Here is a 15,180-nt window from a genome sequence, read left to right as displayed (position 1 = left end):
AAGGAGACGCAACCGCGGGGCTGTAAACATCCGGTCTTCGGAGGCGAACGCGATGGACCAATATAGCTCTGACAGACACAAGCCGTGTTACCGTGTGCCAATTGCGAAGATGTGCAGTGGATTTGCTTGTATCTAAGAGGCAACGGTGCGCCAGAGAAAAAGAAACGGGCTATTTGTAGTAACGAAAGACCTGATCGAGTTTGGAGACGCGGCTGGCGAAATAAGGGGTCTATCAATGGCCGCTCCAAAATTACGGAACGAAAAAGACACTTCTACACGCACGGTTGCGGACCCGGGTTCCTGAATCGTGGGGTGCTACGGTTCCGCGACACGGGGCGCGAGCTGGTGAAGTTGGGCACGTCACGTGCGCACGAGAAACGCCTGGCGCGAGCTTTACCCGGCAAGGATGTTTGTTGATGCTGCACGAGAGTGGAGATGGTAACATTCGAGTCAACACCACCACCACACCAGTCGGCTATCGAATGCATCTGAGCCGCGCACACGCAATTCGACACAATCACACGACTCGGCCTAGTTGGCACTGACGACGACAATGCGTCTCACACGCGCCCGCGCCCAGCAGGGCAACGATGATGCGCCCGACGCGACCGAGCGTGCGCCCTTGGAACAAATCTCGTCCAATGCGTCGCCCAAACACACGCACCACGACGAAGAGCAGCTGCCTCCGAAAACACCCGCGAAAACCCCGGCGAAGACTCCAGGACGAAAGGCCAAAGCAAAAGGCCGCGCCCAAAAGGGAAAGAAGGGCAGAGCGGCTGAAGAGGAGGCAGAGGAGCAGATCGGAGCCGCACATGGAGAGGAACAAGCCGCACATGAAGCTCCCAGCGACGCTCCCGAGGGTGAGTGCGCAGCCGCTGCATGCCAGCAAACGCAGGCTAACGGTGTATAGGAGCCACACAAGTCCCCGCAGACGATCCACGACCCGTGACTCCACCACCCACAGTGCGGCGGACACGCCGACAACTAGCTATGCTGCAAGAGGAAGCAAAACAAGCGCAGCTCAGTGTCCAATCACAAGAGCCAGAGCCCGTAGCAGAAGAAGTGTTTGCAACCACAGAAGAGACTGTAGACGAACAAAAGGCTGCGCGACCGTCTTCTGAAGACGCATTGGCGGACGCTGAACAGGTCCAAGCTGAGCGCTCGCCAGAAGAGCCGATACAAGAAGCTCCGTTGCCGGCGGCGGCAGAGCCTGCGGAAGAAGAAGAAGCACAGCATTTGCGCGTAGAAGAAGAAACACCTCAGGAGATGACTGAGACGGTAGAATCAACGCATGCTGCGCCGGTGCTGCAGATTGAGGAGCCTCAAAGCGGCGGGTCCGTCGTCGAAGCAGTAGTGACCGACGCACTGTCCGAGAATCAACCGCCTGTGTCTGAAGCTGAACTTCCCGCACCTTTGGTCCAGATAAGTTCAGAACCTGAACCCAAGACGCTCGCTGCCGAGAGGCCCAGTGAAGACGCTGTGACACCACTCAAAAGCCATACCTCAAGTCGACGGACATCACGCAGCCCGTCAAAATCACCAATGCGCTTGGAAGAATCTTTCGAAGCCATTGATGCGCTTGAGGAGGCGCTCGAGAATGTCACATCTGTCGCTCGATTCGACCATGCGAATGAAGTCATGTCGCCTCAGAAAGCAGAGTTCCCCAAAGCAGCTACCACACAGATCATGCGGTCCAAGACACCCATGAAAGCGCAGGTGCCTATACAGGCTCCTGCCGCAAAGATATCCAGGACACCAAGTGTTGCGGCGCCCAAGAGCATGAAGCCAGTCAAGTCTTCGGTAGCTCGCGCGTCTAGTGTCCGGACAGCACCTGGCAAAGATGGTAGAGCAGGTTCTGAGACGGTAGATTACCTTGCCTCCAAACGCCGACCAATCAGTATGTCATTTCCTACACCTGCGCCACCGCCAAAGGGTCGCGCACCTACAAAGCCTACTTTCCAGCTGTCGAGCAACGACACGGTCGCCAAATTGAAGGCCCAAAGGGAGGAAAGACAAAAGAGGGAGGCAGAGGGCGCAGTTCCTAAAGTACGGCCAGTCAGCATGCCTCCTCCACCAAAATCCACCAAGCCTCTTACCAAGCCTGCTTTCCAACTCCCTGGCGAAAGAATTGCTGAGAAGCTCAAGGCACAGAGGGAGGAGCGACTAAAGAGAGAAGCTCAAGTGCCGCAACAACCAGCACCAAAGCAGCGTCCCGTCAGCATCAGCATGGCTCCTCACGCCAAGTCAACCAAAGCACCGACAAAGGCCACCTTCGAGCTCCCCGGCTCAGCTGTTGCAGAAAAACTGAGAATCAAAAGGGAAGAGCGCTTGAAACGTATGGAAGAAGCGGAAGCAGCGAAGAAAGAAGCCGCCATCAAGGCACGACAGGCACCAGTCCGGAGGCCAGTGACGGTCCCTATCAGACAGCAGCCAGGCAACACCATTGCGCCACCACAACCGCAGACTCAACGTGTATCTTCACTTGCAAGCAAGCACAGCAGCATGTCTCTCTCTCAACCAGGCGTCACCATTGCGCCGCCGCAACCGCCGCAAGAGGCTCAACGCTCGTCTTCTTTGGCTAGCAAGCGCAGTAGCATGTCTCTCTCGCAACCACCGTCTCAACCACGTTCTACGTCGACGTCTTCGTCCAACCGAAACAGTATCATCGTTCCCAAGGCCGTTGTCACACCCGTTGATGCTGCGCAACAGAAGGTAAAGGGCAGGGAGGTCTTCAACCGTGATCGCATGGAGACGGAAGCGCGGGAACGCGAGAGGAGAGAGAAAGAAGAAGCTGCCAAACGAGCACGAGCAGAAGCAGCTGAGCGTGGGAGGATTGCCAGTCGGGAGTGGGCCGAGCGACAAAGGAAGAAGATGATGGGTGCTTGAGTATTTTGCGAGATGCGTTTTGTTTTTGCGCAAAGGGCTTCTTTTCAAAGGATTGTGTTTGGTGTCTTGGGCTTTTGGTTACTGATGTGCCCATCAGGTCTCTTCTTACTTCTACTAGGGTTGGTCTTGTGTTTGGTGTTACACTGTCACTACCTCGTCTTCCCATGGTCGACTCGAGGTTTCTTTCGGTGGTTGGTACGGCGATTTGTTTGACCTCTTCTTACAGTTAGGCTCTGTGTCTGGGTATCTGAAAACGCATCACCGTTGATCTTCTGGATCGTCCCATCCAACTTCAAGTCCTCACTTTGATTACTCAACCTGTTTCCGGTGGAAGCGCAAACAATTCTCAGTTGATTACAAAGCTCTTGCAGAGCCTCGAGAACATCCCACTCCGTTGCAGCGCTTGGTTCGGCACTTGGAAATTCGCATCTGCGTCTTTCTCTTTAGGTTTTGGTCTTAGCGGCAGCGAGTCGGGCCTTACCATCCCACGCGGTATTAGCAGGAAAATTACTTTCAAGTGTCTTGTGATTCGGGTTTGGCGTCGATGCATCATCGCTACATGATGATGCGTGCGTCCCATAAATATTAACATTGGGCTTGGGTCGTTGCCACGCGTGGTGCCCGATGCTCTGGTATGAGGTGGAGCCTCCTTCCGTCCTTGGGTGTATACCGCTCTAAGGTGTCGCAACGAGTATGTCTTCTTTAGCGTCATCGAATCGATTACCAGGGAGATTAGATACCTATATTCTCCACAACGCGGGATTGTCGAAAGAAAAAGAGGATTCGTTGCGGGAATAATTGCCGCGACACGAGCTGGCTCGGCACGCTCCTCGTGTAGTCCTGCTCCATGCAGGGTAATTGGGCACATCACAGATGAGCGATAGTGACCAGGGGATCGGCTTATCCGACAGTGAGGTGGTGTTGTGCGCTCTCCTCGTCCTGACATCCACGCGAGTTGAGACGGCTCTTTCAGCCGCACCGTTACCATCCAGCGTACCTGGGAAGCAAGAGAGAACAAGGCAGACATTGCAACCCAACGAAGTTCCTAGCTCTTGCCAACGCAGCTCTGTGAGATAGGAGAGGCCTCTGAATGATTGGCACTTGCCAATTACACTGATACCACAAGGCAAACCTTGACATGTTGAGATCTGATCGTGCCGGCGCGTACCGAGCAATCCCGCGAAGGTAAGCTAGACGCCGGCGCGGGATCTTGTAGGTACGGGTCAAGCATGTTCCTCACTGAGTATCGTCCACGGTCCTTTGTGAATTTTCGTGTGACGCCATGGTGCGCGTTACGAATGCCCAACGTTGAGTCAGTAACTTGACTTGGCCAGGCTTGGCCAGAATATACCTGCAGCAGATGAGGGCCGAATCCAACGCCAAATCTAGCACACGATCTGAAGGGTCATGAAGGATCTGTGTTCCTGAATCTTGACGGCGCCGATCAGCGATATTTCGATAAGCGAAAATACATGATAGGTTGGAATAGAGTTCCGCAAGATCTTGACATTATTTGATGACGCCTAGCACTGACAGATTGCACGCGCTTTCCCGTGTGTCTGCCGTTCTGGGCAACATGTGCGTTGACGGGTGCCTGCATTGTGAGTGACTGGTCTTTTACACCAAGCGACCAGATTCTAGATGCTCTTTGCACGCAGCGGCTGATGGGCAAACATGCGCTCCTGTCTGCAAAGCGATTGTGGTCCATCAATTAGCTACACAATAAGCTTTCGGCAAGTTGTTGGAGATTAGCGCACCACCACAAGAATCTCATCGGTTGCAGAGCCGGGCGAAGAGCTTGTACAAGCTTGCGCAATGGCGAGATGAAATCGATAAGATTTAAGCGAAGTATCGTCGGAAGCGAGAGACGGTACAATATTGAGTGCATCGCGACGCTTTTCCGCGACGATCCTCGGGAATGGCGAGCATTATGCAAGCTAAACGGGGAGAACCAGTCGCTGTGGTTGGCGAAGCATAGTTTGCTTTTCGTCACACTCTGGTACCGAAGCAGGTTCAGGGGGCCTCGATGAGGCTCAACACAGCCTGTGTGACTCTTAGTTCTGCGTCGGGGAGTTGCTGGTACTCTCCGAGCCTCGCAGGATGCCTGAAGTTCCGGACCTAATCTCACTGTAGCGGCGGGCTGCACCCTTGGCTGGCATCGCAACCGAAACCAGGACCCAGCAAGTCTGTATGGATGCAAACTGTGTTCTGTGTCGGTCCTTTACGGGAGCATGATTGACTCTGGAATACTTGAGGCGGCCCGTGGCGGTTAATAGCATATCGATCCTGGGAGGGGATCGGATCTCGGAACAGTTCACCCAGCCCGGGCTGCAAGCGAGGTGGGCTGTGAGTGGTGTGAGCACGACACGGCCGCGTTGATACATGTCAGACGAGGACTGGCAAGCGTCGCACATGCACTGATGACCTAATGATGGGAGAGTAGCAGGAAGCCGCCGTCTCGCCATGGCTGGGACGCATGCCGAAAGGCGAAAGTGGGCAAAACACTGCCAGCTAATCCTGGGGCTCGCTTGCGAAGTGGAGCCGGATGAGCTGGCACTGCGGAAGAGGACCGTGTGTAGGGGAGGGAGAGAGAAGGAGAGGGAGAGGGATATGGAGAGTCAAGGCGCTGGTGAGTAGCAGCAACAACAACAACAGTGGGGAGGAATGTCGGCCCCTGGCAATGACGAAAGCGCGCGGTCTGGCGAGCATGACAAAAAGGGCAACTCGACGACGGCTGGCAGCGTTGCGCCATGGCGACTTCCCCTCATGAGAGAGCAAATGCCGCATGACGAAGCGTGGGATCGAGGTGCCTTTTTCTTGCTCGCAGCTCGCCGTGCATGGCGACTGGTGGGATGAGGCCTGTCGCGGGCAGCCAGACAATCGACGGGCCGTTCGTACAAAAGTGCGGAGAAGCCAAGGCGAAGACGCCCGCCTGCAGCAGCCACGGCCAATGGCAGCGCCGCGGACCAGGGCGTGCGACGACGCGCGGGCCAATGTGTGGAGGGCATGCAGGCGCAGGCGCAGGCCCCCGAGGTTGGTGTCGTGTCTCTCCGAGGGCACACTGCCCATTCCCAAGGGCAAGGGGAGGCTGCGACTAAGTGGGTGTGTCCTGCTTGCTGGAACCCCTCAACAACGTCCAAGTGTGTCTGCCTGTCGCCACCGCGCCATGCCCTGCTGCGAACGCTGTTGGGCGTGGCTGGCTTCTGGATCATGCCCGATTGCGCAAAAATTTCTTCCTGGCGAATGCAACACAGGCAGAAGGAATTCCCGTGGAGAGACCAGCCGTGCCTCGTCTTACCACTCTGCCCACGCACTGTGCAGCATGCAAACTCTAGAGCGCCACGGGAATACCACGACACACGGCGCATTGCACCTGGGCCTGTCTCATCTGTGCTCACCTGTGAGGCCTTGTGTTGGTGTGATCTGCAGCCGTAGTGAGACATGGCCGCGTTGGACGGGCGGTTGCGCGAGGCTGTTCTCTGACCCTGACATGACCAAAGTAGAGCAGAGCAGAGCAGACGAAAACGTTTTGTCGTGTTGTGTGTCTTGTCGCCATGAGTCTATGCCCATGACTGTCGTGTCCATTCCATTTGAGACAGCTACTACTAAACTATAGCTAAAGCGACATGCACCGTCGCCCGAGTGAGAGGAATACCCAACCGTCCTGACCGCAGTGGTCGCCATGCAAACCCATGTGCTGGGCAACCCCAGTCACCAGCCCTCGCCGGGGCAGCGCGAAACAAAGATCCCATATGCACCTAGGGGATATATATAAATACTTTTAATCGTACACCGCGTCCACGTATCTCAACAAAGGAAATGGTACAGAACTAGAACGCAGAGCAGCGGTGATGGATATGCAGGTGTACTCCGTGGACCCATGCCACAGCCTCAGCCGTCCAAGGCCAGAGACGGATGCAAAAACACAAGAGAAGGATGAGAACCCAACACAGAGACGCAGCGTCTTGGTCGGTTGTCGTGATTGTCGTAAAACCAAACTCCAAAAGCAACGGATTCGAGGGCAAGCCTAGTACTGCGTGTACCGCCTCTTTACGTCCCGCGTCTGGTCAAAAGATCGCATGTAGCTGTTGAGCTGGCTTGCTGCTTGCTGTGAGATGCCCGACTGCGTCTGCGAAGACTGCGAGGCTAGGGATGAGCGTGACGACGAGGGCGTGAGGCTGCGTTGTGGGGATTGCCTTGTTGCGGTTGGTGGTGCGAAGTAGCTGCCATTTGCGGTTGGGTAGTAGTGGTACGGGCTCGAGGGTGGTGCTTGTGAACTCGAGGCTCCCTTGTATGCCGAAAAGTTGATTGCAGGGGCGAGGTAGAAGCCGCTGTTGGATGATGACGACGACGAAGCGGACGATGACAGTTGCGAGGGCGCTTGTGCTGTGCTGCCAGCCTTCTCGAGGTCGGCTAACCGGCACGATTGCGAGCAGTAGACGCCGTTTTCGGCAATCTGGCGGTCGCAGGACAGGCAAAAGTCGTTGAAGCACTCCATCTGGGAAGCCATTGTGAATGTGATGTGTGGGAGTGGTGGTGGTGATGGTTATGTAGCCGCCGACGAGATGATGCCGGAAGGGGCAGTAGTAGTGTTGGTATGGGTGGGTGGGTGGTAGTTGGACTGAAGAGGGACGAAGGGGCTCTTATGAAGATCTCTCAGGTAGGAGTCATGAGGTAGTCATGAGTTCGTGAGCGGAGGGACCGTGTGGAGCTACGGGAGGATGATGGGGCACACATAGTATACTTAAGTCGCGCTCAGGCACTACGGCCGACAGGGGTGGGTGAGCAGGGTCCACGCCGTAGTCTCCGCATGGCTGACCATGCACTGAGATGCAGCCAAGGCAATTGAATTTCGAACAAGCGCTGTAAGCCCGCACCCCTCACCACCACCACACTAATCCAGCTCTAGCTTCGTCCAGTGTGCGTTCCGGCGAACAGGTGCAGAGCGGGCGCCTGTCCATTCGCTCCATGCGCCGGCCCAACCCAGCAGGCTGCGTTTTGGCCACCAGGGTGCGGTGCTGCCAACATGCCCTCGCCCTCTGCCCTTGCCATTCGCTCGTCGACAGAGATTTTCCCTCTCTTGCAGCGAACGACTTTGCAGCACGTTTGTCGATGCTGCAGCCAGCAGAGCGTAGAATTTTCGGCCGCGGGAGAGGGGGGAGGGGGGGGGCGTGCAGTCACGGCCCATTTGCGTAGTGATGGGCGACGCTCTATCTGGTGACACCACCGTCCGAGAGTTGCGTGATAGCAGCGCGACGCGACAACGTCCCTCCATGACGAATTCTCTCGCTAGTCATCTGCGTGGCCCTGCGCCGGACGGGCAGATGACTGACGTGCAAATCTAGGTACAAGGCTTCCCAATCCAGCTTGATGGCGCAAAGAAGCGGAATAGCAGTTATCGGTTTCAGCAGTCATGAGCACCCTCCCACGCAACCCTGCTCGTCTCCTCGCTCTCCAATCCCATGCTGCCTTCCGTCCAGTTCCACCTTTCAATAACCGAACGAACCGCTTGCCCCAGCGTTAGGCCCGGTTTTCGCTATCTTCGGTGATAACGGACTGCTCCGCAGAGGCATCATTTTGCACGCGCTAGCCTTCTGTCTCACTCTCAGCCCTGCACCTAAGCCAGCCCCATTCTCTCACGCCAGCCGTCTTCCGTAAGCCGACCATCTGCCCACACTGAATGCTGAGCCATGGTATTGAGCTTCGTAGCGAGTGCCTGCAATGCAGGCACAATTAGTCTTGATCGCGCAATCGACAAGATCCAACTCTCTTGGTTTACATTCTGTCTCCATACACTCTAGAGACACATACCTGATCGCGAATGGCAACTTTGCAAGATGTTATCTTTCCCACCCAGCATGCTGTCTTCCACTCGTAGGATTCCGGCTCTGCGCTGCAGCGACGATCTTCAACACAGTGTGCAGCACACACCATGGTCTGAACTGCCGCCTCCTGAGCCCTTTCACGACTCCTCAACACATTTTTTTTTCTCAATAATCTCCGCGCGGCTCCATGCATATTCCGGTGTCCAGACTCGCGCCTGGAGGACCTCAGTGCTTCGCTTCTCGCTGAGTGCTTTAAGCCTCTTTTCCCTAAACAGTCAGGAGCAGACCGACCTGGACTCTTGGTCATGGCTCGCTGCCCCCAACGGGGGTCGGCGAGGGCGAAACAAGTATCGAACGGTGGTAAGAACGCATGTTCGCTTGTCCATCCACCTGTCCATGGCTTGCGCAATCTGTGCAGAGGAGCACTTTCCTCCAGTTCGAGTACTCTGCCTCCCAGCAAGCGAGATAAGACGCTCGGTTCAGGTGACCGCGTTCCTACAGAGCATACGTCCTGCAACTGGCTCAAGGCTTCATGGAGGCCATGTCCAGGCTGACGAATGATCGAGCCGCCCCCAGCTGCAAGTCACCTGGTCGGCGTGCTCCAACACGAACAGCCTGCATGACCTGACGGAGAGACAGCCCCCACGGTGCTTTTTCCAAGGTTCCTGTACGACATGGCCCTAGACAAGCCACCAAGCGAACCATCTGATGCGTACAGGCTATCTGCAGGAACGGTTTGGTCTTATCGCGAGATCCTCGCGGTTAACGAGGTCCCTTGAAATTCTACCTCTCTAGCCTGACTCCTTCACCATGTCGCGCGATTCATGATAATGCAATCACGGGTGCTATCACGGCAGCGCGTCCAATGCGATATCCAAAAACAGATGTGGCCCGTGAAAGATTACCTTCCCCACAAAAGATGCGGACACTTTCTAATTGCGAAAGATGGCGACATTGCCAGAGAGCGGGCCATGCGCTGCATCGCCAATGCTTTCGAAACGGCTGTCAGCCACAATCAACAATACATTGGTACAAACAATCCTCAACAAATGTGCATCCAGGATGCACCATCTATGTAACGGCAGCTCTGATCATGGATATAACACAATGCAATGCATTAAAGGCATCCAGGCTTCATCTATGCTAGAGCAGGGCACCACTTGATTCCATAAAGGCAGTGCAGCAAGTTGCCTACACGCTCCACTGCAAGATGATGCAGGACGCAGGCTGTTCGATATTTGTGCGTCTCACGTACCTGTCCCTCATGATTGCCAACATCTGCAGCACTATGGGGAACTTTAGGATGTAGAGCCCCGGGCCCCAAGTAGCAGACGAAGAAATGCCGTGTAACTCGAAAACAGGCGCCATTAATCTATCGTGAACGTGGCACGGAGCGCCAACCGTCTCAAAAGACAACAACGAGCAGCCTCGCCTCTTTGCTCGCTTGAACCTGGTGGTTATCTCCCGAGTTTGGCACCCTCCCGAGACATCGGCCCGATTTTGTTGGCGGGTGGACTGCAAGTGGGCTTTTCCCAATAATTATGTTTCCCGTCGATTTCCCGTAATCGGCACTGGAAGGGCCTCCCTTCGCGGGAGAACCTTTGCGGGAGGAGTCGGAGAGGCGCCGTCGAACCTACAAAGCTTTCCATGTGTCCGGTGACACTCGGGCGCGAAAAAAGCTCATTCTTTCCAGGTTTTAAGCCAACTTCAGAGATATGCGCTATCTCCTATTCTGTTAGCACGATAGCCTTGAACACAGTAAATGCCTCTGGGGTTATGATTCCCATAGGTACAACCCAGGAGACACGAGTCTTACCAAGGTTTGGATCGGACCGTCAGATCTCCGAGCATCTCAAATCAAGCGGAACCGGACTAGTCGCCTGACTCGAACGCCGTCGTGTATCTCGTTCACAATCAGCCACGAATGACTCTTGCATAATCTGCGCCTCCGTGGAAGACTGCAGGCATCTCTGTGGCATGGTGGTGTTGTTGACATCGTCGAGCTTCATGTTTTTGTAGCCATGGTACTGCGCACGCACACGCGCGTTGAGCGCTTCTCTAGTCTCGCTTACTATGCACTTGCTAGTAGCTTGTCAGATACTTAATCACCTCATCTAGACTAATTCTCTGCAATAATCATCACCAGAGCGCGACAATACGCTGTACATCACGCAATCGTAACCGTAAATCGCACGCCATCCGTCATGGCCTACTCCGCCGAACTGCGCCTCGCCTTGCGCGCCGTACACCGGGCGTCTCTGCTCACCAAGTCTGTTCTCCGCAGTCTCTCCAACAACGTGTCTGCGGAGACCAAGGCAGACGACAGTCCTGTTACGATCGCGGATTTTGCCGCCCAAGCTCTCCTGATCTCCGCTTTGCATGCTGCCTACCCCACAGATGCGTTTTTGGGGGAGGAGAGCGCTGATGCATTGCGTCAGAACGAGGCACTCGCTGATCGTGTTTGGCAGCTTGTGCAACAGGCGGGGAGCGAATCTCATGTAGGTGGTGTCGAAGGTGGTAAAGGAGACGGAGACTCGGTGCAGGGTGAGGAGCTGGCTTCCCCAAAGAGTAAAGAGGAGATGTTTGATCTCATTGATCGGGGAGGTAAAGGAGAAATCACCAGAAGAGGCCGAGTATGGGTCATGGATCCTGTGGATGGCACAGCGACGTTCATGCAGGGCCAGCAGTACGCCGTTTGCCTTTGCCTGCTCGTTGATGGTGTACAACAAGTTGGAGTAATTGCTTGCCCCAACCTCGCATTTCCTATTCAAGGGACTCTCGGCCAAACTTCCATCCACGAGGACCGCGTCGACACAGATGGCTTTGGCGTGGTACTGTCCGCCGTCAAAGGACAAGGAACCTTTATCCGCTCTATGAATGCATCTGTTTCTGCTGGACTAGGAGAACCCCGACACGTAGACTTGACTACTTTACCACAGAAGAAGCCCTCTGAGCTAAATTTTGTCGAAGCAACACTAGGCAAAACATCACTATCGCAACCTGAGCACAACGCCGTCGCTACATCGCTCGATGCTCAATGGCCAGGCACGATTCTCTGGTCCCAGCAAATGAAATACGTAGCTCTTGCCCTCGGTGCTGCCGACGTCATGGTGCGCATCCCTAAGACCCTGGACCGCTTTACTTATATTTGGGATCATGCCGGTGGCCATCTTCTTTTCCAAGAAGCAGGCGGGGTTATCAGCGACTTCAAGGGTGAACAAATTGACTTTGCAAATGGACGGAAGATCACGGGAGAGCGGAACTGGGGTATGATTGCCTGTATGCCTGGGTTGTTCGAGGAGGTTGGAAAGGCGGTAATGGAAGTACTGAAGAAAAGGGACAATTAAGCCAAGGTCGTGCACAAAGTGTGGGGTGACGACTTGGACATTGACACACCGGTTGCGTAGGTACTCGGACAGTATCATGTCGGCGCGATCATGTCGGTCGATCAGTCGACATGTCGTTCGGGAACAACATGACAGTCTGACCCGGTGTCGGACAGGAAACCTTGATCGCGTAGTGTAATGATACACAAAAGACTCAAGTAGCCTCACCGGACAATAACACGCCTGGGTTCACAGAAAGGTGGGGTAAGGCACAAAGACCCTCCCAGAAAGAAAAAGCGGAGTAAGAAGCGACGACATGATGACATGAGGATCAGCCGAGCGGAAATGAGTTCGGGTGTTCATCATCTGCTGCACGCTCTTTTAAGGGGCTGCACAGTATAAAATAGGGAATACGAGAACATGCCTGAACGCATTATGCATGACCGCATGTTTTTTTGGGGGGTTTACGAGACCTGCGAGACTAAGATGGTGTGTCTAGTCGTAACGGACAACATGTACAGAATGCGGTTCATCACATAAACATCCTTGGTATAGGTGGTTGTACTACAGCGGAATCAAGTCCGAAGCCAACTGAATCAGCTCGATTGCGAGCAGGAATCCATGTTCATTATTCATGTCGTGTATTACTTGCACCCATGTACTGACTTGGTGCACCCACATCTAGCGTCATAGTGAATGCATGCACCCGCATGCTGTGCTTGTATAACCACTCTGTTGATGCATTCGCCCGCTCGCAGGCCGTCTCCAGCCGCCGTTCGTAACAAGCTTAGTCTATGATGCGCCGCCGCCGTTCTTCCGAAATGACACTTTCTCCACTGCGACGTTTTCGTTGCCTTCGGCATCTTTGCGTAGCTGGTACACGTAAAGTACGAGAACATCGCCCTGAACCTAGTTTCTTGTTAGCCTGACGGCCTCATGACTCTTCTGCTGCCCGCTGTTCCTTGTGTGACGAGTTGTGGGTATACTTACATCCATCAACACGAAACTCGGCGTAGGATCCTCATCCTCAGTCCACCATCCCGTACACATGGCCCCTGTCGCACTTCCTGGGTTGACAAAGAACTTGCCCTCCATCTCATACGCCTCAAACTTGTGTGTGCCGCCCCATAGCAGGACATCGACATCCATCTGCCGGGCGGCTATCAGCAGACTGTCGCCATCGCCGGGTGGTATGATGGTATGGCCATGTGTGAAGCCTATGCGTAGACTGCCGTGCGTGACTACCTTTGACAAGGCGAGGTTGGGTGCTTCGACGTCAAAGTCGCCCTTGACGATTTGTAGGTCTGGCGCAATGGCGCGCAGGAACTCGTAGGTTTCGCGGTCGGTAATGTTGCCCAGGCAAAGGATTTGGCCAATTTTGCCGGGCGCGAGCAGTTTCTTGAACTAGAGGGCCGTGTAAGCGCATGCGCAGAGTCTACAAGACAAAAAGGTGCGGTTGTAGCACGTCTTGACGGTGGGGAATGCGTGGCTGGGCTAGGGCAAAGCGTACCTTTGCCGGTATATCCTATGTAGCCTGTAAGTTTGTGAGGTCTGGCGTCGTGCACGTGTGGTATCGAAACATACGGAAGCTCGGTCTGGTATGAAGAGGTCGCCTAGGACCAGCACCAGTCGCGAAGCCATTGCAGCGGCGCAGTCGTGTCTTTGCGTGCGCAATGTGCGCTACAGGATAGCTCAGGCGTAGGCAGAACAGGGCAGAGCGACGCCCAAAGTACGACGGGGATAGAGCGGAGGCCTGCGGGGATGTTGCGCGCAAGCTGGAGCTGCGTGTTGGGGATGTTAGCTATGCTGTCACTGGGCGGGCTTGAGTGGCAGAACCACAGCCTTGGCAGGAACGCCTAAACACCAGGGCCTGGACATCCAAATGTTTCTCTACCGCCACGATATGGGACTATCACTTTGCCATTCCTGCAGGACTTTCATGCACACGTTGCGCTGTCATGGGCCTTCATTACCGTGTTGTGCCTAGTCACAGTACATGACAATCTGCATAATATTGTCAATATACATGTAAAACTTCAAGCAGCAACAGACCTCAAGTCGTGTTTGCCCTCTTCCACATCGCCGTACCAGCCAAGGAGATGCGCAGCGTACTCCCCAGCCAGGCCCAGGCTGATGGCACCACCAGTGAACCATGCACCATTGACGAACCACCACCAACAGTTCTTGACCTCCTTCAGCTTCACCCGTCGAATCATGGTGCCCAGCGTGACCGCAGCTCCCCCAACAGATCCGACAAAGAAGACGGGCCCCAGCCCTGCCGAAACTCCTGTAGCGGAGAGTAAACACAGCTGGGCAGCAGCGAGACCCGACAAGACCACCTTGGTTTCCTTTTCGTGCTTGAGCGCGATGCTCTTGATGCCAGCTTTGACATCATCCTTTATGTCCATGTGTGCGTAAATCATGTCGTACAGAACGGTCCATGCGACGTTACTAGCGTAGAGGCAAGCTGCCGCTGTAAGCGCTGCTGAGTTGGCCAGTAGGTCGACTCCAAGAGCTGGGAAACCCATCATCGCGCCCCAGGAGAAGGTGAGTCCGAGAACGAATTGAGGGTAGTACGTCACTCTTTTCGCTAGAGGGTAAAGGGTGACCAGCACAAGGGATGGTGTCGCGTACCAGAAGCATTCAAAGGGTAGCGACAGGAGAACGGCCAGACCAGTGGTGAGCTGCCCCCCGAGAAAGACAATAGCCTGCTGAGGTGTAATTGCTCGTCTAGCAATTGGACGTAGCCGTGTTCGTTCGACATGTGGATCGAGGTTTCGGTCCCAAAGATCATTGATAGTACAACCAGCACCTCTCATAATGAGAGCTCCTGTGAAGAAAAGGGCAATTGTGCTGATGACTGCGGATGGTGCAGCAAGGGGGGTTGCCATAGTTGCAGCGAGAAGTGTGCTGAACATGCAAGGAAAGAAGAGGTAATATGTGCCAGCCGGTTTGTCCAGCCTCATCAGCTCACCATATGGAACAGCTTTTTGAGGCAGGTAAGATAGGAAGCCTGTAGTCGGTGGCTTGTACTCGGCAAGTGATTTTGATGGCCCATTGTGTTGTGCTACCGCCGTCGCTAGTCTTAATTGCAAAGATGCTTGATTTGGCGGAAACGGCTTGATAAGCTGAATAGGTTGTGG

General features: G+C 54.7%; 5 protein-coding genes across 5 annotated transcripts; 2 read left to right on the top strand and 3 right to left on the bottom strand.

The window, feature by feature from the left end:
* Positions 1-553: 553 nt before the first annotated feature.
* On the top strand, positions 554-2,886 carry ACET3X_004114 (uncharacterized protein; the record flags this gene model as incomplete). Its single annotated transcript, XM_069450284.1, has 2 exons — positions 554-860; positions 911-2,886. The coding sequence occupies 2 exons, from the start codon at positions 554-556 to the stop codon at positions 2,884-2,886; spliced, it is 2,283 nt and encodes a 760-aa protein (XP_069308092.1).
* Positions 2,887-6,422: 3,536 nt separating this feature from the next.
* ACET3X_004113 (uncharacterized protein) lies at positions 6,423-7,592 on the bottom strand. Its single transcript, XM_069450283.1, has one exon. It carries the CDS (start codon positions 7,394-7,396, stop codon positions 6,914-6,916), a length of 483 nt encoding a protein of 160 aa, XP_069308091.1. The 5' UTR covers positions 7,397-7,592; the 3' UTR covers positions 6,423-6,913.
* A 3,323-nt stretch (positions 7,593-10,915) lies between these two features.
* On the top strand, positions 10,916-12,058 carry ACET3X_004112 (uncharacterized protein; the record flags this gene model as incomplete). The annotated part of the gene is made up of 1 exon (XM_069450281.1): positions 10,916-12,058. One exon carries the CDS (start codon positions 10,916-10,918, stop codon positions 12,056-12,058), a length of 1,143 nt encoding a protein of 380 aa, XP_069308090.1.
* A 771-nt stretch (positions 12,059-12,829) lies between these two features.
* ACET3X_004111 (uncharacterized protein) lies at positions 12,830-13,678 on the bottom strand (the record flags this gene model as incomplete). Its single annotated transcript, XM_069450280.1, has 4 exons — positions 12,830-12,946; positions 13,028-13,441; positions 13,548-13,562; positions 13,622-13,678. The coding sequence occupies 4 exons, from the start codon at positions 13,676-13,678 to the stop codon at positions 12,830-12,832; spliced, it is 603 nt and encodes a 200-aa protein (XP_069308089.1).
* A 395-nt stretch (positions 13,679-14,073) lies between these two features.
* ACET3X_004110 (uncharacterized protein) lies at positions 14,074-14,928 on the bottom strand (the record flags this gene model as incomplete). Its single annotated transcript, XM_069450279.1, has 1 exon — positions 14,074-14,928. One exon carries the CDS (start codon positions 14,926-14,928, stop codon positions 14,074-14,076), a length of 855 nt encoding a protein of 284 aa, XP_069308088.1.
* Positions 14,929-15,180: the final 252 nt, after the last annotated feature.

The sequence above is a fragment of the Alternaria dauci genome, chromosome 3 (genome assembly GCF_042100115.1).
Source record: "Alternaria dauci strain A2016 chromosome 3, whole genome shotgun sequence".
Classification (NCBI taxonomy): domain Eukaryota; kingdom Fungi; phylum Ascomycota; class Dothideomycetes; order Pleosporales; family Pleosporaceae; genus Alternaria; species Alternaria dauci.
Note: the sequence above shows the minus strand (reverse complement) of the source record. Positions and strands in the feature narration are given on the sequence as shown.